This window comes from Mirounga angustirostris, unplaced genomic scaffold (genome assembly GCF_029215605.1).
Source record: "Mirounga angustirostris isolate CCGP_5_RB_7025 unplaced genomic scaffold, mMirAng1.0.hap1 SCAF_7, whole genome shotgun sequence".
Taxonomy (NCBI): Eukaryota; Metazoa; Chordata; class Mammalia; order Carnivora; family Phocidae; genus Mirounga; species Mirounga angustirostris.
Genome location: NW_026991715.1, coordinates 12,845,970 through 12,868,097, shown reverse-complemented (window position 1 = coordinate 12,868,097; position 22,128 = coordinate 12,845,970). Strand labels below are relative to the sequence as shown.

Below are 22,128 nucleotides of genomic sequence, written 5' to 3'. Positions count from 1 at the left end.
AACAGAGTGTAACAAAATAAGACAGCTTCCATAAGCTACATATGGAAATAAAACCTGTTGTATTAGAAACGCGTCTTCCAGATATCTTATCAATGGAAGTTTTAAGTTAACAAAACTTTTCAAATTAATCAACTATGGACAGCAACTATAATACTACTTTCTGAAATCATCCAAACTCCCAATCGTTCTAAGCAACAACATAGAGCACACATACAAACAAGGGCATAAACTCCATACACTGAACATTTATTTGAGAGACCTTCAAAGCAGATACCTCATAAAAGGACTGTGATTTAATTTCAATGGCTGTTTGTTTAACCATAGGACCTTTCTGAGATCAAATTCCTCCATATGAATAAAGTCACATTTGACTCAAATCAATGTCTATGTCACCCTCAATTTCTCCCCTCCCAACTCCCCACTCCTACCGGTTCTGTTTCTCTCTGTGGAAACTACAGAGAACAAATATTTCATTCATAAAAAATCCAACTGGTAATATTTTTTTATAGGCAACCATACTCACATTTATATATAGTCACAGCATAAAATACTGTGTACTTCAGTTCACCTAATTCTAAAACATAAACATTTTATTGACTACAATTAATTAACATATTTATAGAAAGAAAATGTAAAAGGTATCTGTTTTGAAATTTTAAGGATAATGACTTAGCACTCATGACAATTATTTTTATTTATGATCTGAATCTCTCCCTTACTATGAAGTGAATCATTATTAATTTGCAGCACAAAGAAAAGCACACAGAAACCTGGACTATTATTAGATCATTACACTCAGACAAAAAAATTAAAGTGCACTGAGAAGCTCACACTGGAATTAACTGATACACTACTACCATCTCTTTTAAATTTCTTTCCTATGTTATTTCCCAAGCAAAACATCATATACTCAAGGAAAAATAGAGTATCTGATTGCATTTGGTTGCTTTCTTGCTTTAATAAGGTAATTACTGGAGTTTTGTATTCTAAGGTACACATTATCCCTTGTATCCAGGGAGCCTCCTTGATACATAAAGGTGTCATCAAATATGTAAAAAATGAACAGGTCAGGCAATAAAGCAAAACAAGACAGTAATAACAATATGGTATTTACTGTTTCCTTTTAAGCGAAAGCATTCTTTACAATTGTTTGCCGTTGGCTCACAGAAGGAGAGAATGGGTATTAGAAGCTCTCGAAACAATGATCTCCCTTGGCTGTTATTTCTCTAAGAAGCGGTAAGCCCTGTCGTTTACAAGAAGAAAGCTACTGAATCCTTCGGAAAACATAACCTGGCGGCCCATCGTCAGTGCAGAATGATGAGGTGGCAGGAGTGTGATGGAGAAGCCAGTCTTCAGGAACATCATGTGAGGGAATCCAGCTGCGCTTGTATGGTCTCCAGCTATTCATAAAGACAAAACAAGAGAAAAGTTGCTGAAAGGCGAGAAATGCATATGAAGGGCTGCTCAGAAACTTGCCCAGGGGAGGGACAGATTGGCAGCGGCAACCATGCATATTAAATCCATTCACACAGCAACAGATTCACCACGTAGGAAAGTTTTCTTTTCATATGAAGGTATTAGAATTCATGGCTGTGATCTAAGTTTTCCAATGTGCCAAGGAGGATTTCTAAATTCTACTATTTTAAGTACACTCAGCTGTTTTAATTTAAATGATCACTACACAAGACTTTTGAAGTTGGGGGGTGGGGGAGTGCATCTTCCTGGCTCACAAAGTCAGGATTTGGAAAGAAACATGACAAACACTCAAAGATAAATCTTTACAGGCCTGGCACCTCCCTTTCCTCTTGGGCCCAGAAATTAAAATATTTAATGTTAAATATACCTAAAGTGCCAGTGTGGCTTGGTACCACATAGTTCATTACTGAATGCTTTGCTTTAAAGTAACAATCCCATAGCTTTAATTAAAACCATTTCCACTTTCTTCCTGATTTAGTTTGTCAGATTCTCTTCGGCTTGGCAATGCTTCCCGCCGTGAAACATACGGTGTTTACAAGGGATGTTTAAAGAACTTAGCTCCATAACAGGTCACTTAAAAATAAGAATTCATAAAAAGAAGGCAACATTATGTAAAACCCCACATAGCAGAAATTATTTTAAAAATACAGACCTTGTTATAGAAATCAAACAATTCCTTGTGACTGAATTCCACAAGAACTTTCTCCACGCTCTGTAAGGAAGAAAAAGAAAGAATGAATTTAGTTGTATACAATGCACACTGCAGTTTCTTCTCTCCAGCTAGCCCCAGAATATGCCCTATTATTCTCTGACTGGTTTTAAAAAAATACTTACCTGCTCCATTCAACCCCACTGTTGCTAGAACTCACAGACGCGCTTAATGACACTCCACTTTAGCTAAAGGTTTCAACTCTATAGGGACATCTGTTCTTTACGTTGACTCCACAAAGGTTAATAAAATAGAAGCCAGCAAGAGAACAATTTCATTACCTATTTTTTTTCTCAAGATAGAGATAATATAGGAGATTGCATTTCATGTTTCTCAGCAGTCCATTTGGAATCTAGCAAATACCATTACTCAAAGACACTGGACGCAGCATATGTGATTGAACTCATCCAGCCATGAATGCCTCCCGTCAGCACAGCTGCTGCCTCCGAGCATTAATCTAGCAGTTACGATCTTAACATGCTGAGATGGTTACCTTTTCTAACGTACAGACTCAGCAAAAGTTCACAATTAACATGACAGCTTCAAAGCGGAGATTTAACCACACTCCTTCCTTTCGCCTTAGATGTGACGGGGGAACCTTCACGGGAGCCGTGGGTGCTGAGGGATACCGGGCACGTCCGCACGATGGTGCGGCAGACTGCAACAGGAATCTGGCCCACACCAACCTGCTTTGGGTTGACTTTGTAAACTGAGGGAACACTTAAAGTAGTTCCTGAAGATTGGTCAACCTGTCTGTTTTATTCAAGTTATCTCTGGCAAATGAAAGTTAATGAGGAGAGAAGGCCAAGAATGGGCTTCCTGCTCTGACCACACTGTTTTGCTCACGGGACATCCAATGGGCACCATGAACTGAAGAAGTGGACAAAGGTTGAAAAGAGACATGGATTCATGTATGTAATTGCTTGAAGTCATTTCCAACATTCTCCTAATTCTCCTTCTGTTTCTATGGCTCCTTTTCTCTTTGTCTTATCTGTTTTAATGGTTTCCATTTCTACTTACAAAGCCAACATTTTCAAATCAAAGTATCTCCAGCTAACTCCAGGAGAGTCAATGGGGCTATGTTCAGATATGGCACCTCCCTTTTCAAGAAGCCAAGGTACAGAGGATCAAATTCCACACATTTTCTTTGCTCCTGTAAAACACCTACGTAGGTAGTTAAGCTTTAAAATGAATCAAGCAGCATATCTGCTTTAAAGCCTCATCCTTCAGGAAGGATAAAAAAGTAGTAGGCTAACTCACACACATCATTGAACCTCCAAAGGTTCAAATCAGCATTACCTAGCAGTGCTGTATTTCCTCCCAGCAGTTAAAGGGAGAAGACAGGCCTCAGTTTACCCTATGGAAAAGCAAGGCAAGTTTATTACTTTCCCCCCAATCCAAACGTTAGGAGGGGCTGAAGACTGAATCAGTTTGTGAACAACTGGCTTGCTGTTCGTACATCTGAGGTCACAGCTAAGCTGGGTTCTTGGTTCCTGGATTTTGCTTTGTTTCAAGTTAGTGTTTTCTAAAAGGTTGCACTGAGGAAAAGGAAGGAAGGTGACTTTGAAAACATACTTCTTAAAATAACAACAACTAAAATAACGTGTGTGCACATCCGCACCTGAGTGTTGTGTATGTGTATATGTATATATATAGCGAGAGATGTGTATATATATTTAGTGTCTTGCTTTACTGAAATACTTAGCCCCAAGAAGGGGAAATGCTGATACCTGAGATAAAATATGCAAAGAACTTATGCCAATGTCTGGCAGGTATAATCACTGATAGCTATTATCATTATCATTTCTCATTCAACCCACAGTGACTTAGGGAAGACCACGAGAATACGGGAGAATACAGGAGTGGCTTTAAGTGTTCCGTATCTACGTGTACAGAGATTATTCTTAGAATTTGAGAATCTATGTTTACCCAAGGGGTGGCCAAGGGCAGTTGTTTAAGGAGGGTAATGATGGAACTCAGATAGATATGTAGGACAAAAAGGAAAGGGGGGCTGGCTAAGAGCCAACTCCCCACATTGTCATGTTCTGACATGGAACCCCAGAGAGCCCAAGAATTCTAAATCTAAATCTCGCCTTCCAGGACATTACTTAAGGTATATTATCAAGAAAGGAGTACAGATTGCATTTACTTAGTAGTGTGGTAACTTTATTTATGACTTTAAATTTAGATATATGACCCAAGGCCTCCATTTTTACTCCTGCTTTAGGTCCCACAAATATCAGGAATGGGTGTGATCAATATCCTTCCTTGGACCATGACGTTTTTAGGAGGAAAACATACTCTTAGCCTTTTTTGAGAATTTAACTAGAAAGTCACAAATCTGCTTTATCAAACCACAATCAATTCTCTAGCTTCATTGTTTACTCTTCAGAAAATGTATGGAAGGTTCTGTTCACTAAGGAAGCATATTTTCAAACAACTTCTCTTCAGTTTCTTGTCTGGACACAAATCAGTGGCAGTCTAGACCCAACAAGGATGTAAGAAGTGCATTAAGTTTAAGAGAGTTCAATTATTAGTATTTCAGGGGTGCTTGGGCTTGGATTGTCTAGCTCTATGAACACTCTGGACACCTCTGACTCAACTCATGGTTCATTAGCATGTTTGTTAAGGGAAGAAGAGAAAATAAAAATGAAATTCAAACCAGTGCCATCTCAGCTATCAGTCGCAACTCTAACAACAAGCTTTCAGGAGGAAGATGTAGAAAATCATGGCTACAGTAGTTCTTAGACTATATCTGACAATGGGTTTAATTATCCATGTGCTTCCTATCACTGTCAGTAGATAATGAGACTTGACTATTTGGTCCCGTTTCCACCCCCCTCCACCCCGAAAGAGTCAGAAAGATAGTCTGGATAATAAACTGCGGCCTATTATGTCATACTAAATAAGAAGAGAAATATCTTAGTGATGTAAAACTATAGTTCCAAGTAATCAAAATGCTCTGTCATTTTGTCAACCATATACCAAAAGTATTTTATTTTTTTATTATTATTTTATTTTTTTTAAAGATTTTATTTATTTATTTGACAGAGAGAGACACAGCGAGAGAGGGAATACAAGCAGTGGGAGTGCGAGAGGGAGAAGCAGGCCTCCTGCTGAGCAGGGAGCCCGATGCGGGGCTCGATCCCAGGACCTGGAATCATGACCTGAGCCGAAGGCAGCTGCTTAACGACTGAGCCACCCAGGTACCCACCAAAAGTATTTTAAACTGAACTACATACCTCTAATCACTTGGTGAAACAAACTAATACATGTATGTATTTTTTATATACATGTGTATACAGACATATCTTTAGATAGTACTGTATTTTACTTTTTACATAGCCAAGTGTTTAAGAAAAAAGTTTATGAGAACATTACATCCCCATTCTTCCAGTGATCAGATACAAACAACATTTTCATACAAGGCAAATTATACTTTAAGTTGAAAGAATTAAAAAAAATGGTAATTCTAACAGGGAGTTTATACTGTCTTCTGAAGGAATATAATGACTAGTTAAGTACTAAAAATTATTTCTGGGAGGGCTTTTTACTGCTTGTGTGTTTAAAGGAATATCAATGGATACCTGCTATTATCCAGGATAACTCATGGGTAACATTTAGTAGATTTGGTGAAGAAGAAAAAAAAAAGTAAATTCAGACATAAAGGAAGAAAATGACAGTAATACAATAATAGTAGGGGCTTCAGCACCCCACTTACTTCAATGGATAGATCACCCAGACAGAAAATCAATGAGGAAACACTGGCCTTAAATGATACATTAGACCTGATGGACTTAATAGACATATACAGAACATTCCATCCAAAAGCAGAATACATATTCTTCTCAAGTGCACATGGAACATGCTCCAGGAAAGGTTACATGTTAGGTCACAAAACAAGTCTTAATAAATTTAAGAAGACTGAAATCATATCAAGCATCTTTTGCTACCCCAGTGGTATGAAAATAAAATCAATCCCAAGAAGAAAGCTGGAAAAACCACAAGCATGTGGAGGCTAAACAACATGCTAATAATAAACAATAGGTCAACAGAGAAAGAATAAATAAAAAAATACATTGAGACAAATAAAAGTGGGAACCCAACAGTTCAAAATCTATGGGACATAGCAAAAATACTTCTAAGAGGGAAGTTTATGGCGATACAGTCCCATCTCAAACAATCTAACCTTATACCTAAAGGAACAAGAAAAGAACAAGTAAAACCCAAAGTTAGTAGAAGGAAGTAAATAATAAAAGATCAGAGTGGAAATAAGTGAAATAGAGACCAAAAAAAATCAATGAAACTAAGAGCTAGTTCTTTGAAAAGATAAACAAAATTGCTAAACCTTTAGCCAGACTCATCAAGAAAAAAAAGAGAGGGCCCAAATAAATAAAATCAGAAATGGAAGAGGAAAAATTACAACCAATACCACAGAAATACAAAGGATCGTAAGACAGTACTACAAATAATCACATGCCAACAAATGGGATAACCTAGAAGAAATGAATAAATTCCTATAAACATACAATCTTTCAAGACTAAGTCCAGAAGATAGAGAAAATCTGAACAGACTGATCACTATAGTAATGAAATTCAATCAGTAATAATAAAAAAAAAAAAACCTCCCAACAAACAAAAGTCCTAGACCAGCCTCATAGGTAAATTCTACCATAAAACATTTAAACTAGAGTTAATACCTATCCTTCTCAAACTCTCCCAAAAGACTGAAGAAGAAGGAATGCTTCCAGACTCATCCTAGGAGGCCAGCATTACCCAGATACCAAAACCAGACAAAGCAACCATAAAAAAGAAAATCACACGCCAATATCCTTGAGGAAGACTGATGCAAAAATCCTCAACAAAATATGAGCAAATTGAACTCAACCGTACGTTAAAAGGATCATACACCACAATCAGGTAGAACTTATTCCAAGAATGCAAAGACAGTTCAACATCCACAAATAAATCAACGTGATACACCACACTAACAAAAAGGGTAAAAATCATATGATCATCTCAACAGATGCAGAAGATGCATTTGATAAAATTCAACATACAGTTATGATAAAAACTCACAACAGAGTGGATACAGAAGGAATGTACCTACGACAGACCCACAGCTAACATCACACTCAGTGGTGGGAAGCTGACAGCTTTTCCTCTCGGGTCAGTAAGAAGACAAGGATGCCACTATCGACACTTTTTATTCAACACAGCATTGGAAGTCGTAGCCATAGTAATTGGACAAGAAAAAGAAATGAAGCATTCAAACTGGAAAAGAAGATGTAAAACTATGTGCAGATGACATGATACTAAATACAGAGAACCTCAAAGACTCCACCTCTAGAACTAATAAATTCAGTAAAGTTGAAGGATACAAAATTAAGATACATAAATCTGTGGCATTTCTATACAATTACAACAAAATATCAGAAAGAGAAATTTAAAAAACAGTATTTCTCGCAATTGCATCAAAAAGAATAAAATACCTAGGAATAAATTTAACCAAGGAGGTGAAAGACCTGTACTTTAAAAACTACAAGACATTAATGAAAGAAACTGGAGATGACACAAGCAAATGTAAAGATATTCTGTGCTCATGGATTAGGAGAAATAATATTGTTAAAATGTTACTACTACCCAAAGCAGTCTACAGATTCAATACAAACCCTATCAAAAAACCAATGGCATCTTTTACAGAAATAGAACAAACAATCCTAAAGTTTGTATGGAATGAAAAAGACCCCAAATAACTTAAAGCAATCTTGAAAAAGAAGAACAAAACTGGAGGTATCACAATCCCTGATATCAAGATATAGTACAAAGCTGTAGTAATCAAAACAGTATGGTGCTGGCATGCGTGCGCACACATACCACAGATCAATAGAATAGAAGAGAGAGGCCAGAAATAAACCTATGCTCATACAGTCAATTAATCTTCAAAAAAGGAGGCAAGTACATACAATGGGAAAAAGACAGTCTCTTCAATAAATGTAGCTGGACAGCTACACGTGAAAGAATAAAACTGAATCACTTTTTTTCACCATACATGAACATAAATTCAAAACCAATTAAAGATTTAAGTTTAAGACCAGAAACCATAAAACTACTGGAAGAAAACACAGGCAAAAGCTCTTCAATATCAGTCTAAACAAGACTGTTTGGATCTGTCTCCCCAGGATAGGGCAACAAAAGCAAAAGTAAACAAATGGGACTACATGAAACTAAAAAGCTTTTGTATGGTAAAGGAAACCATCAACAAAACAAAAAAGCAAACTACTGAATGAAAGAAGATATTTGTAAATGATATAACTGATAATGGGTTAATTACCAAAATATATAAAAAACTCACACAACTCAATAGGAAAAAGAAAACCCCAAAAATATGATTAGAAAATGGGCAGAGGGACTGAACAGACATTTTGCCAAAGAGGACTTACAGATGGCCAACGACACATGAAAAGATGCTCAATATCACTAATCATCAGGGAAATGCAAAACCAAACCATAGTGAGGTATCATCTCATGACTTGTCAGAATGGCTGTTAACAAAAAGACAAGAAATAACAAGTGTTGGCAAGAATGGGGAGAAAAGGGAACTCTCCTGCACTGTTGGTGGAAATGTAAATTGGTGTAGCTACTATGGAAAACAGTATGAAGGTTCTTCAAAAAATTAAAAATAGGCCTACCATATGGTCCAGCAATTCCATCTCTGGGTGTTTATGGGAAGAAAAACAACCACCAACAACAAATCACCAATCTGAAGAGAGATATGCACACCTATGTTCACTGCAGCATTATTTATAACAGCCAAGATACAGAAGCAACCTAAATGTCCATCAATAGATGAATGGATAGAGAAGATACAGTATATATAAACACAATGGAATATTAATCATAAAAAAGAATGAAATCTTGCCATTCGTGACAACATGGATGTACACAGAGGGTATTATGCTAAGTGAAATAATAAGTCAAACAGAGAAATACAAATACTGTATATTTTCACTTGCAAGTGAAATATAGAAAACAAAACAAACGAACCAACAAAACAAAACAGAAACAGACTCACAGATACAGGGAACAATCTGGTGGCTGCCAGAGGGGAGAGGGATGAGGGGATAAGTGAAACAGGGAATAAGGATTAAAAGGGATAAACTTCCATTTATAGAATAAATAACACATAGGGATACTATGTCCAGCACAGGGAATATAGTTAATAATTATGTAACTATTATGTATGGTGACAGATGGTAGCTAGATTTATCATGGTGATCACTTTGTAATGCACATAAATGTTGAATCACTTGTACTGAAGTGATTCACTGAAGCTAAAGTTGACCCTTGAACAATGTGGGGGTTAGGGGTGCTAACCCCCCATATAGTCGAAAATCAACATATAACATTTAACTCTGCCCAAACTCAAATACTAATAGCCCACTGTTGACAGGAAGTTTTACTGGCAACATAAAGAGTTGATTAATATATATTTTGTAAGTTACATGAATTGTATACTGTTTTTACTTTATATACTGTATATACTTATCACAAAGTAAGCTACAAAAAAGAAAATGTTATTAAAAAAATCATAAGGAAGAGAAAATACATTTACAGTGCTGTACTGTATTAATGGAAAAAAAAATCCATGTATAAGTAGACCTGCCTGGTTCAAATCCATATCGTTCAAGGGTTACCTGTAATATAATATTGCACATCAACTATACTTTAAGAAAAAGAAAAAGAAAATTCACCCTAGGGCTTTAGATGTAATGGATAACTCCTAGGAAAACTCTTTTTAGAGACAGACTACATGGGTCCCACAAAAATTGTCAGGTTATGTGTATTTCTAACATTCCTTCTTCCTGTAAATGCAGACAATATGAAATTCCATAAATGTGCTTTTAAATAAAAAGCATTACAGTTGTTTTTCACACACAAATAAAATATAGGCTCACAAACTATGGAGAGAGCTCAAACATCCATCGACTGATGAATGGATGAAGACATGGTACATATATACAACGGAATATTACTCAGCCATCAGAAAGGATAAATCTTGCCTTTTGCAATGATGTGGATGGAACTATAGGGTATTATACTAAGCAAAATAAATCAGTCAGAGAAAGACAAATACCATATTATTTCACTCATATGCAGAATTTAAGAAAAAACAGATGAATATATGGGAAAGGGGAAAAGATAAGGAGAGAGGGAAACAAGCCATAAAAGAGTCATGATGATAGAGAACAAACTGAGGGTAGATGGAGGGAGGTGGGTGGGGGACAGGATAGATGGCTGATGGGCATTAAGCAGGGCACTTGTGATGATCACTGGGTGTTGCATTAAGTGAAGAATCACTGAATTCTACTCCAGAAACCAATATTGCACTGTATGTTAACTAAAATTTGAATTAAAAAAATAAATACTCGATTTAAAAAGTAAAAAATAAAGAATGGGCTCATATGATGATAAGTATTCTGAAAATTCCTGACACTGGTAATCACCTACAATACCTCATATTAATTTTAAAACAGTCCAAGGAGGCAGGCATGCCATAAAATATTCCTCTTTAAAAGATGAGCACCTGGAGGCGCACCGTGGTAAGAAAGCTACCTGAGGAAAACAACCAGGTAACAATGGACAATGAACTAGAAGAGTCAGAGCAGGAAGGTAAGGGCTATCCTGAACTGTTCTTTCCACCTGAGATAAAATAGGGATAACCATCAATAGGTAAATGTTACTAGAAAAAAGGGAAGTAATTTAACGACACCCAACTAGGTCAAAATAGTATTAGACACACTCCTCCACATAAATGAAGACTTTTTTTAAACATTAACAGGGAAGTCAGTAAGTAAGATAGGTTTTTGTTGTGATTGTTTGGTTGGGGGTAAAGAGGATGGGTGATGTGTACTGAGTCATGCACACGACTGCATGCTCCCTTTTCTGAGACAAAAGTGCTTATACCCAACATGTTTCGGACGTTACGATAAATCACACCTGCTCATGTGAGAACAGAGCAGAATAATATTTTTCTTAGTTCTACACAATCTTCCCTAATCTAACTTAAAAAGTTTTTTTCCCACAAGACTCTCCCACCAAAATAAAAAAAAATCTCTGTACTCCAACCAAACTGCTGTACTCACTATCTCCCAAATATCCCACACTTTCCTGCCAGTTTTTATTCATTTCCTTCCAGATGGAGTGCAGTTCTAAATGGATAAGATAAAATGAAAAAGCTAAAAGAAAATATTCATGAATTTGTCTATAACCCTGGGGTATATAAAGACTCCTTTAAAATGACATGAAAATACACTAACTATATAATCTTTAGTTGGCAAATAAGCTGCTAGTAAATAAACTAATTATAAAGAAAATGACTGATAATCAGTGAGAATATATTAAAATCCAGAACTTCCATTCATTGAGTCACATCATCAAAAGACTAAAAGGAAAGCCAGAGACTCATATGCAGAATATACAAAAATGCCTACAAATCAATAAAAAACTCAGTTGAAAAATGGATGGGAACATATACCCAAACATTGTGTTGTACACCTAAAACTAATACCATGTTGTATCAATTATACTTCATGAAAGACAAAAAGAAAGTCAAGTGGGTGGTAGCGTTTGGCTGGCGTGAAAGAGTGAACTAGTGGGAGACTTGCATGATGCCAGATGAGATTGTTAAAAGGGATTGCAGCTAATGTGCTGATCTCGAAGTCTGCCTCGGGTGGAATACAAGTGGGAAAGAACCTAGAAATTATGGACAGCCCTCCTCTTGGTAGGTTTCCTGGCAGTTTCCCCAACAGAGAGGGGTATGTCCAGGTTGCTCAAGAGTGCCCTGGCTTGACAGCCTTGCTCTGATTTAAAAAAAGAAAAACAAACAAACAAAACAAACATACAAGAGACTTGAATGGTCACTTCACAAAAGATGTCCAAACAGCCAAAATCATATGAAAATACATTAGCAACCATATTGTGGGAAGACATGAAAATCTGTGGATCTGTGTAACTACTCTGAAAACTTGTCATACCCTATGACCCCAAAATTCACTCCTAAGTATTAGTATTATGTTCAATTGAAATGTACACATTTGGACACCGTGAGACTGGTACATGAATAATGACAGCAACAATATTCAAAAGAACCAAAAAATGGAAGTAACCGGAATCTCTTTCAACAGAAGAATATATAAATAAATTGTAGTATACCAATACAATGGAACGTTATACAGACTTGAAAATAAATTAGAGCTAAATACGGTATCACACACAACTCTCAAATAATCTAAATGCCAGAGAAAGGCACAGAAGACACATATTGATTGGTTTCATTTATATGGGGATTTAAAAAACAACAGCAAAAGAGGTTTTAGAGACAAATGCTTATGTGGGACAACTATAAAGTAAGAAAGTAACAAAGATATTACCAGAAGTATCAGAAATAGTGATCCCGTCTGGGTGACCAGACAAAGAAGGAAGTAATTGGGAGGAGCCATAAGGGAGGCTTCTGACGTAATGACAATACTGTATAGATTTCTTGATCATGGGGGGGCCAAAGGTGCTCTTTTACAAATCACTGCACTCTTTCTCTGTACGTGTGCTGATTTCCCCAACTTAAAAAAAAAAAAAAAATATGGCATTGCTAGGTGTTGAATTCATTCATTCATTTTTATTGAATAAATACGGATTAAATATCTACAAGTCCTAGTCTAGACACTACATATACTTAAGGAGTAACAGAGACAAAAATTCCCCTCCTTCTAGTTAATAAAAGCAGACAACAAATAAGATTTGTAACACCACCACCACCAACAATAACAATCTACATACATACGTGTGGGAATGTCTGTTGTTCAGTGTTAGGAAGAAAAATAAAGCAGGGAAAGGAGATGTGTGTCTGGAGGTGGGTAGGCGGAGATTCAGTGGTAAGTGGCCAGGAAAAGGAAATCTTTTAAGATTTAAAAGAAGTGAGGGAGAAAAAAGACAACCCATAGGATGGAAGAAGATACTTGCAAATCATTATCTAATAAGAGTATAATACCCAGAATATATAAAGAACTCCTGTAATTCAACAACAAAAAGACAAGCCCAATTTTTTAAAAAAGGCAAAGGATGGAACAAAAAAGATACACAAATAGTTAGGTAAGCACATGAAAAGATACTCAATATCATCAGTCATTAGGCAAATGCAAATCAAACTGCAATGAGAAACTAAGGAGGATATAATTTTGGGGGGTGGGGAGGAGAAAACCCAAGTGTTGGTGAGGATGTAGGGAAATTGGAATCCATATACATTGCTAGTAGGAATGTAAATTGGTGCAGTGGTTGTGGAAAACAGCATGAAATTCCTGAAAAAGTTGAACAAAGAATTACCATATGACCCAGCAATTCCCCTCCTGAATATATACCCGAAAGAAATGATAACAGGGACTGAAATAGATGCTTGTACACAATTGTTTCTAGTATCTTTTTAAAAGCTATTTAAGGCAATATGTGGACCTAATAGCAGTTAAGATTTTGATGAAAAGATGATAGTGGAAGCAAGACCATAAGGAACAAAGAAACGTTACTCAGAGTAGTGCATTTTATACATGTTTACTCCTCCCTCAACCATCAGTTTAAGCCCTGCTGTGGGCTGAGTTGTGTCTCCCCAAAATTCACGTTGAAATCCTAACCCCTGGTACCTCAATATGTAACTGTATACAGTGTTGAGGTCTTAAAGAGGTAATTAAGGTAAAATGAGGTCATGTGGGTGGGCCTGAGTCCAACAACAACAGGTGTCCTTATAAGAGGAGATTAGGACCCAGACACACACAGAAGGAAGACCATGTGAAGACACAGGGGGAATATGGCCATCTACAAGCCAAAGACAGAAGTCTTAGAAGAAACCAATCCTGTTGACATCTTGATCTCAAATTTCTAGCCTCCAGACTGTGCATAAATAAATTTATGTTATAAGTGACCCAGTCTGACGTACTTTGTTATGGCAGCCCTAGCAAACTCAGATAGACCCCATCTTCTGGGATGGACAAAAGAGATCTTTCTTTTAAGAACAATGGAAAGCCATTGGAGAGTTTTAAGTGTAAGAATGATATAATTGTATCTACATATTAACAACTGCCCTTGGTTTTTATTTGTAAATGGAATTGGCCAAACGGATGTGGAGAGACCAGTTAGGAGGCTACTGCATTAGTCCAGGCCAGATAGTGATTTGACCTAATGTGATGGCAACAGTGATAAAGTAGAAAAACTTGAGATATGGTTTAGAGGTGGAAGAGATAGCACTTAGTGAGAGATTTGAGTAAGGGTGTGTGTGTGTGTGTGTGTGTGTGTGTGTGTGTGAAGGAACAGAAGAAGTTAGAATAACTCTCAGCTTTCTGGCAAGAGAAACTGGATGGCGGCAGCGGAGATAAGGAAACTCTAGAGATTTGAAGAAGGAGAGAATCAAAGGGGCAGTTCCAGATACAATGAGCTTGATTAAGTGAGATTTCCCTGAAAATAAATGAAATAAGTCTAGAAAGCCAAAAAAGAGACTTAGGTAAGAGAAACATATATTTTGTTATGATATATTGATACTTAAAACTGCAAGAGCGTGGGGTGTGTGGGTGGCTCCGTCGGTTAAGCCTCCAGCTCTTGATGTCGGCTCAGGTCATTATCTCAGGGTTGTGGGATAGAGTCTCACTTTGGGCTTCGTGCTCAGCAGGGAGTCAGCCTGAGGATTCTCTGCCTCTGCCCCTCCCCCTGCTCATGCTCTTTCTCTAAAATAAATAAATATGTATTAAATAAATTAAATAAATATAAATATAAAATTATTTGTTAAATAAATAAATAAATCTCGAGCACAGAGCCTGCTTAAGATTCTCTCTCTTAGGGTGCCTGAGTGGCGTAGTTGGTTAAGCGGCCGGCTTGGTTTTGGCTCAGGTCATGATCTTGGGATCCTGGGGTCGAGCCCCATGTGGGGCTCCATGCCCAGTGGGGAGTCTGCTTGAGAATTCTCTCCCCTTGTCCCTCCCTTTGCTTGTGTTCTCTCTCTAAAATAAGTAAATCTTAAAAAAAAAAAACACAAAAAACCAAACAAGAACAAAACTGCAAGAGTGGATGCCATTGCCCAGGAAAAGAATGCAGTATGAAAAGAGAGGAAAGCCTGGGGCTGAACCCTATGGAATTCCAGTATCTAGAGTAGGTGGGTGTTCCATAAATGACAAGTACCACCAGGCCCACAAATTCTGTTCAGAGAAATTAAGTTAAGAGCACTGACAGCTGCATGGTACGTGGTAATGTATGGTGGGCATTTATTACATGGATCAAAATAATTTAGTGAGTTAGTATACAGGCAATAAAACTGGGTAGCTTATTTTTAAATATGTCTTCAGTCTTCCATTTTCCGGTAAAACACATTAAAGTCACTAATACTGTTAGGTAAACATACACAGAGTAGATTTACTCTCTTTCTTCTGCCTTCAACATATAAGATTACAGCCAAGAACCCATTTAGGAAATTCATTGCTTATATTGCCTAAGCTGGTCTCCTGCATTAAAACCCAACTTAGACTTTCTGCATCTTCTCTGCACACACTGCAAAGTGAAAATGAGAGTGCGAGATTAAAATTCTGCCACCTTCTTAAAAGACAAGAAAGATGTATTCACTCATTCCTTTTCATTTTTAATTTGTAGTCCTGTCTACAAGCACCTGGATAATGTTGCATATACCCATTAGCAAAATTCCCATGGAAATAAAACTTAGTAAGGCCTTCAGAGAAGTCTCACTTGATGAAAGCTGACAGTAAAAATATCCTTTGCTTTCCCATTAGTTAGGAATTAGGAACACATATACATTTTCCAAGAGAGAAATGCATTAGCCTCTGCACAAATTATCCAAGTAAAAACAGCCTCTAAATAACACAAATATCAACTAGCTAAGAGTTAAACCAAATTTACACTGCTAAGTTGGATGTCGGAATTAGAAATGATACAATTAGCTTTTCAACTAGAAAATGAGTGAAGGATTCCAGTAAAAGAAAAACTACTAATCTCCTGTTCTGACTGAATCTAAAAATACTTTGCTGGGTACTTAAAGAGCAAGTTTTTTTCCTTTTCAGTGACGGAAATGAAGGGCAAAGATAACATGTAAATAGTATTTCAAGCTCTACTGAATGCTGAATGGGCTTATAAAGCAAAAATCATTAGGTACCATTTGATAAATACACCTACAGATTATGTTCTAACTATACGCAGTAATAGGTAATTGTAAATATACTCCAGAATCTCTATTCACTATTATTGCTAAAAAAAACTAGGGATGTAATTTAAGCTCTCACCACAGACTGAAAAAAACAAAAAAACCCCATGAAATTCTACTGATACATACAAGCATTAGCCACTTCTGTCGTCCATAATATTTCATCATTCAAGAAACATTACAGAGTGCCAATACAACGACAACCAGGAAGGTGTCTACACTTGACCAAAGAAAGGTCCTTCTCTACGTGGGCTGGTTGCCATTTATGGCTACGCTCCCAACTATAGGAAGAAGGTACATGGGACAGAAGGGAGGAAGGGATCCTCTGCCCATCTGTCAGATCAGTGGAATCAATCCTGGCAACTAAAGGGGTAACAGATGTTACAATCAGCTCTGATTCAGAGGATGCCAGCTTGAGAAGGTGCAAGCAAAAGCACCATAGATGGAGGGAAAGCAAATTTTCCCTTTTCTCTGAAGGAGCTTGACTACATGACCTCCCAAGGTCCTTTTCAATTCTAGGGCTTGAAGATGTGGAAAGGCAAACCTACACAAGCATATTACATGGTGAACTGAGGTCGTGAAGAGAACCACAAAATGTCAGTAAGAAAGAGCTTTGGCAATAACCTAGTTCAACCCTTTTATTCAAAAGATGAGGCAGCTGGTCCCACAAAGATGAACCAACAGGAAGTGGTATTATGGGGAGACCAATCATTGTTCTTTCCACTTTAGTGTTATGATCACTCAAGATAAAACAGCACATTCACCTGCAGATCAAGCTAATTTATAGAAAAAAGTTCTCTCCATGAATCTGCACATCTACATCCCCTCTCTGAGTCTACACAGAAATACATAAAAGTGATGCTGAGGCTAAATATTTTGATAAATATGGCTGCTGAGGCACCAATGTGTCTTAAGTAATGGAGAAATAATGTGAAGTTAAAGTCTTCAAATCCTCAAAACTTTTCAGAAAAAAAAAAAAGCTAATCTTTTTGTCTTAGTGAAATTAATTAAAAAAAAATAAAAGAAGAACCACTGGGACTATTTCACAAAAGCTAACACGGTACCACTGCAATGTTTAAAATTCTAACTGCAGACTGAAGACATTCTCGATCCTCAGCTCCAGACCTCAACCCACCGCACCTCACCTCCATTCTAAAACTGCATCACCAGGACACGAGATTGTGACCTGAGCCAAAGTCAGACACTTTACTGACTGAGCCACCCAGGCGCCCCAAGAGTTCTGCCAAGATTTTTTATTAGAGATGAAACTTCTGTGAAAAAGATCTCAGAAGATTTGTAGTCCAGTCCCTCAATATGTAAAGACTTGGAAATGATCCTGGGAGCTGTGGTATTGTATCTGTCATTAATTATTGGGAAATTCAGGGGAGAAAGATGGCGGAGGAGTAGGGGACCCTATTTCAACTGGTCCCTGGAATTGAGCTGGATATCTACCAGACCACTCTGAGCACCCACGAAACCAACCTGAGATGTAAGAAGATCTGGATCTCTACAAACAGAATAGCCGCAGGCGGTTGGTTTTGAGGTACGAAGTGGGGAGCCGTGATTCCCCAGGCAGGTATCGGAGGATAAAGGGCAGTGGGAGGGTGCCTGGCCATGGGGATCCTACACCACCGGTGAGTGACAGACTCGCGCACTGCGGACCGGGCACAGACTCTCAGACCGGTAGCGGCGGGGAAAGGACTCTAGGGCAGCCCCTGGGACGGAAACCTGGAGCGGCTGGGTTGATTGGGCGAACTGCAGCCCCTGGGACAGAAACCCGGAGTGGCGGGATCACGCGCGTGCGCTTGTGTGCAAACTGGGAGCGGCTGGCGGTTTTAGAAGCATAAAAGGCAGAGATGTGCCCCAACCTGGAGGCAGATCTGGGAGCGCTGCGGAGGAGTGCACAACCCAGGATGCTGCAGTTTATAACAGCACGGACAGAAACAGCGTGGCCTGGAGAGCTCACTGAAGAACAGACTGCCATCTCTCTGCTCTGAGGCAGAGGGTTGGAAACGGTCTCTTCTGCTCTGACTCGTGGAAGAGACGCGGAAAGCCGCCAGAGAACAAAAGCCCCCAAAACTGATTACCGCTGAGCCCATCCCCCACCACAGGGGCACAAGGCAACTCTGCCCAAACAGAGTTGCCTGAGTAATAGCGTGGCAGGCCCCTCCCACAGAGGATAGGCTGGGAAAATAAGAGGCCAGCAACCCTAAGGTCCCAAGAAAACAGGTGCATCTTGCTTGAGTTCTGGTCAATAATTTGGACTCTATACATTCCCTCAAACACCCATCAACAGAATGACTAGGAGGAGCCCCCAAAACAGAAAAGACTCAGAAATTATGACTTATGCTGCAGATTTACAAATGGATGCAGATATAACCAAGATGTTGGAGATGGAATTCAGGCTAGCAATTGTGAAGACAATGGCTAGAATGGAGACATCAATTAATGGCAACACAGAGTCTCTAAGGGCAGAAATAAAAGGGGAATTTGCAGAACTTAAAAATGCTATCAATGAGATCCAATCCAATCTAGATAATCTAACAGCTAGGGTAACTGAGACAGAAGAACGACTAAGCGACCTGGAAGACAATATAATAGATAAAAAGGGAAAAGAGGAGGTCAGGGAAAAACAACTCAGAATCCATGGAAAGAGAACCAGAGAAATAAGTGACACCATGAAGCGTTCCAATGTCAGAATAATTGGAATCCTGGAGGGAGTGGAGAGAGAGAGAGGGCTAGAAGATGTATTTCAGCAAATCGTAGCTGAGAACTTCCCTAATCTGGGGAATGAAACAAACATTCGAGTCCTAGAGGCAGAGAGGACCCCTCCTAAGATCAAGGAAAACAGGCCAACACCCCGGCATGTAATAGCAAAACTCGCAAATCTTAGAACCAAGGAAACCATCTTTTTTTTTTTTAAAGATTTTATTTATTTATTTGTCAGAGAGAGACAGCGAGAGAGGGAACACAAGCAGGGGGAGTGGGAGAGGGAGAAGCAGGCTTCCCGCAGAGCAGGGAGCCTGATGCGGGGCTCGATCCCAGGACGCTGGGATCATGACCTGAGCCGAAGGCAGACGTTTAACGACTGAGCCACCCAGGCGCCCCCAAGGAAACCATCTTAAGGGCGGTTAGGGGGAAGAGAGTCCTTACGTACAGAGGGAGGAACATCAGAATAACGTCAGACCTACCCACAGAGACCTGGCAAGCCAGAAAGGCCTGGCAAAACATATTCAGGGTACTAAATGAGAAGAACATGCAGCCAAGAATACTTTATCCGGCAAGGCTTTCATTTAGAATGGATGGAGAGATGCAAAGCTTCCACGACCGGCAGAAACTGAAAGAGTATGTGATCACTAAGCCGGCCCTGCAAGAAATATTAAGGGGGGTTCTATAAAAGGAGAAAGACCCCAAGAGTGATATACAACAGAAATTTACAGGGACAATCTATAAAAACAACATCTTCACAGGCAACATGATGACAATTAATTCATATCTTTCAATAATCACTCTCAACGTGAATGGCCTAAACGCTCCCATAAAACGGCACAGGGTTGCAGATTGGATAAAAAGACAGGACCCATCCATATGCTGTCTACAAGAGACTCATTTTGAACCTAAAGATACATCCAGACTGAAAGTGAAGGGATGGAGATCCATCTTCCATGCCAGCGGACCTCAAAAGAAGGCTGGGGTAGCAATTCTTATATCTGACAAATTAGATTTTAAACTAAAGTCTGTAATAAGAGACACAGAAGGACACTATATCATTCTTAAAAGGTCTATCCAACAAGAAGATCTAACAATTGTAAATATCTATGCCCCCAAGATGGGAACAGCCATCTACATAAGCCAACTGTTAAACAAAATAAAGAGTCACATTGATAACAATACGTTAATTGTAGGAGACCTCAATACTCCACTCTCTGCAATGGACAGATCATCTAAGCAGAAAATCAACAAGGAAACAAGAGCTTTGAATGATACATTGGACCAGATGGACCTCATAGATATTTACAGAACATTCCACCCTAAAACAACAGAATACTCATTCTTCTGGAGCGCGCATGGAACTTTCTCCAGAATAGACCATATACTGGGTCACAAATCAGGTCTCAACCGATACCAAAAGATTGAGATGATTCCCTGCATATTCTCAGACCACAATGCTCTAAAACTGGAACTCAATCACAAGAAAAAAATTGGCAGAAATTCAAACACTTGGAAGCTAAAGACCACTCTGCTCAAGAATGTTTGGGTCAACCAAGAAATCAAAGAAGAACTTAAACAATTCATGGAAATCAATGAGAACGAAAACACATCGGTCCAAAACCTACGGGATACTGCAAAGGCGGTCCTAAGGGGGCAATACATAGCCATCCAAGCCTCACTCAAAAAAATAGAAAAATCCCGAATTCACCAACTAACTCTACACCTTAAAGAACTAGAGAAAAAGCAACAAACGATGCCTAAGCCACACATGAGAAGAGAAATAATTAAAATTAGAGCAGAAATCAATGAATTAGAAACCAGAAACACAGTAGATCAGATCAATGAAACTAGAAGTTGGTTCTTTGAAAGAATTAATAAGATCGATAAACCACTGGCCAGACTTATCCAAAAGAAAAGAGAAAGGACCCAAATTAATAAAATTATGAATGAAAGGGGAGAGATCATGACTAACACCAAGGAAATAGAAACAATTATTAGAAATTATTATCAACAACTATATGCCAATAAACTGAGCAATCTGGATGAAATGGAGGCCTTCCTGGAAACCTGTAAGCTGCCAAGACTGAAATAGGAAGAAACCAACAACCTGAATAGGCCAATAATCAGTAATGAGATTGAAGCAGTGATCCAAAACCTCCCAAAAAACAAGAGTCCAGGGCCTGATGGATTCCTTGGGGAATTCTACCAAACATTCAAAGAAGAAATAATACCTATTCCACTGAAGCTGTTTCAAAAAATAGAAACAGAAGGAAAACTTCCAAACTCATTCTATGAGGCCAGCATTACCTTAATCCCCAAACCAGGCAAAGACCCAATCAAAAAGGAGAATTTCAGACCGATATCCCTGATGAATACAGATTCCAAAATCCTCAACAAAATCCTAGCTAATAGGATCCAACAATACATTAAAAGGATCATCCACCACGACCAAGTGGGATTTATCCCCGGGATGCAAGGGTGGTTCAACATTCGCAAATCAAGCAGTGTGATAGAACACATTAATAAGAGGAGGGAGAAGAACCATATGGTCCTCTCAATTGATGCAGAAAAAGCATTTGACAAAATACAACATCCTTTCCTGATTAAAACTCTTCAGAGTATAGGGATAGAGGGAACATTCCTCAAGTTCATAAAATTCATCTATGAAAAACCCACAGCGAATATCATCCTCAATGGGGAAAAGCTGAGAGCCTTTCCCTTAAGACCAGGAACACGTCAAGGATGCCCACTCTCGCCACTATTGTCCTACCGACAGCAATCAGACAACAAAAAGAAATAAAAGGTATTCAAATTGGCAAAGAAGAAGTCAAACTCTCTCTTTTCGCAGACGACATGATACTTTATGTGGAAAACCCAAAAGACTCCACCCCCAAATTACTAGAACTCATCCAGCAATTCAGTAATGTGGCAGGATACAAAATCAATGCACAGAAATCAGTTGCTTTCTTATACACTAACAACACAA

The 22,128-nt window shown here is 38.4% G+C and overlaps 1 protein-coding gene across 2 annotated transcripts in view; it reads right to left on the bottom strand.

Moving 5' to 3' along the window:
• Positions 1-1,096: 1,096 nt before the first annotated feature.
• Positions 1,097-22,128, bottom strand: part of COMMD10 (COMM domain containing 10) — a 212,669-nt gene continuing 191,637 nt past the window's right edge. For both annotated transcript variants that reach the window (XM_045891298.3, XM_045891307.3), the window contains exons 6-7: positions 2,129-2,188; positions 1,097-1,400 (exon numbers count right to left, since the gene is read on the bottom strand). In XM_045891298.3, the coding sequence (XP_045747254.1) occupies positions 1,362-1,400; positions 2,129-2,188 (99 nt within the window). In that variant the 3' untranslated portion in view covers positions 1,097-1,361. The remainder of the gene's footprint in view (positions 1,401-2,128; positions 2,189-22,128) is intronic.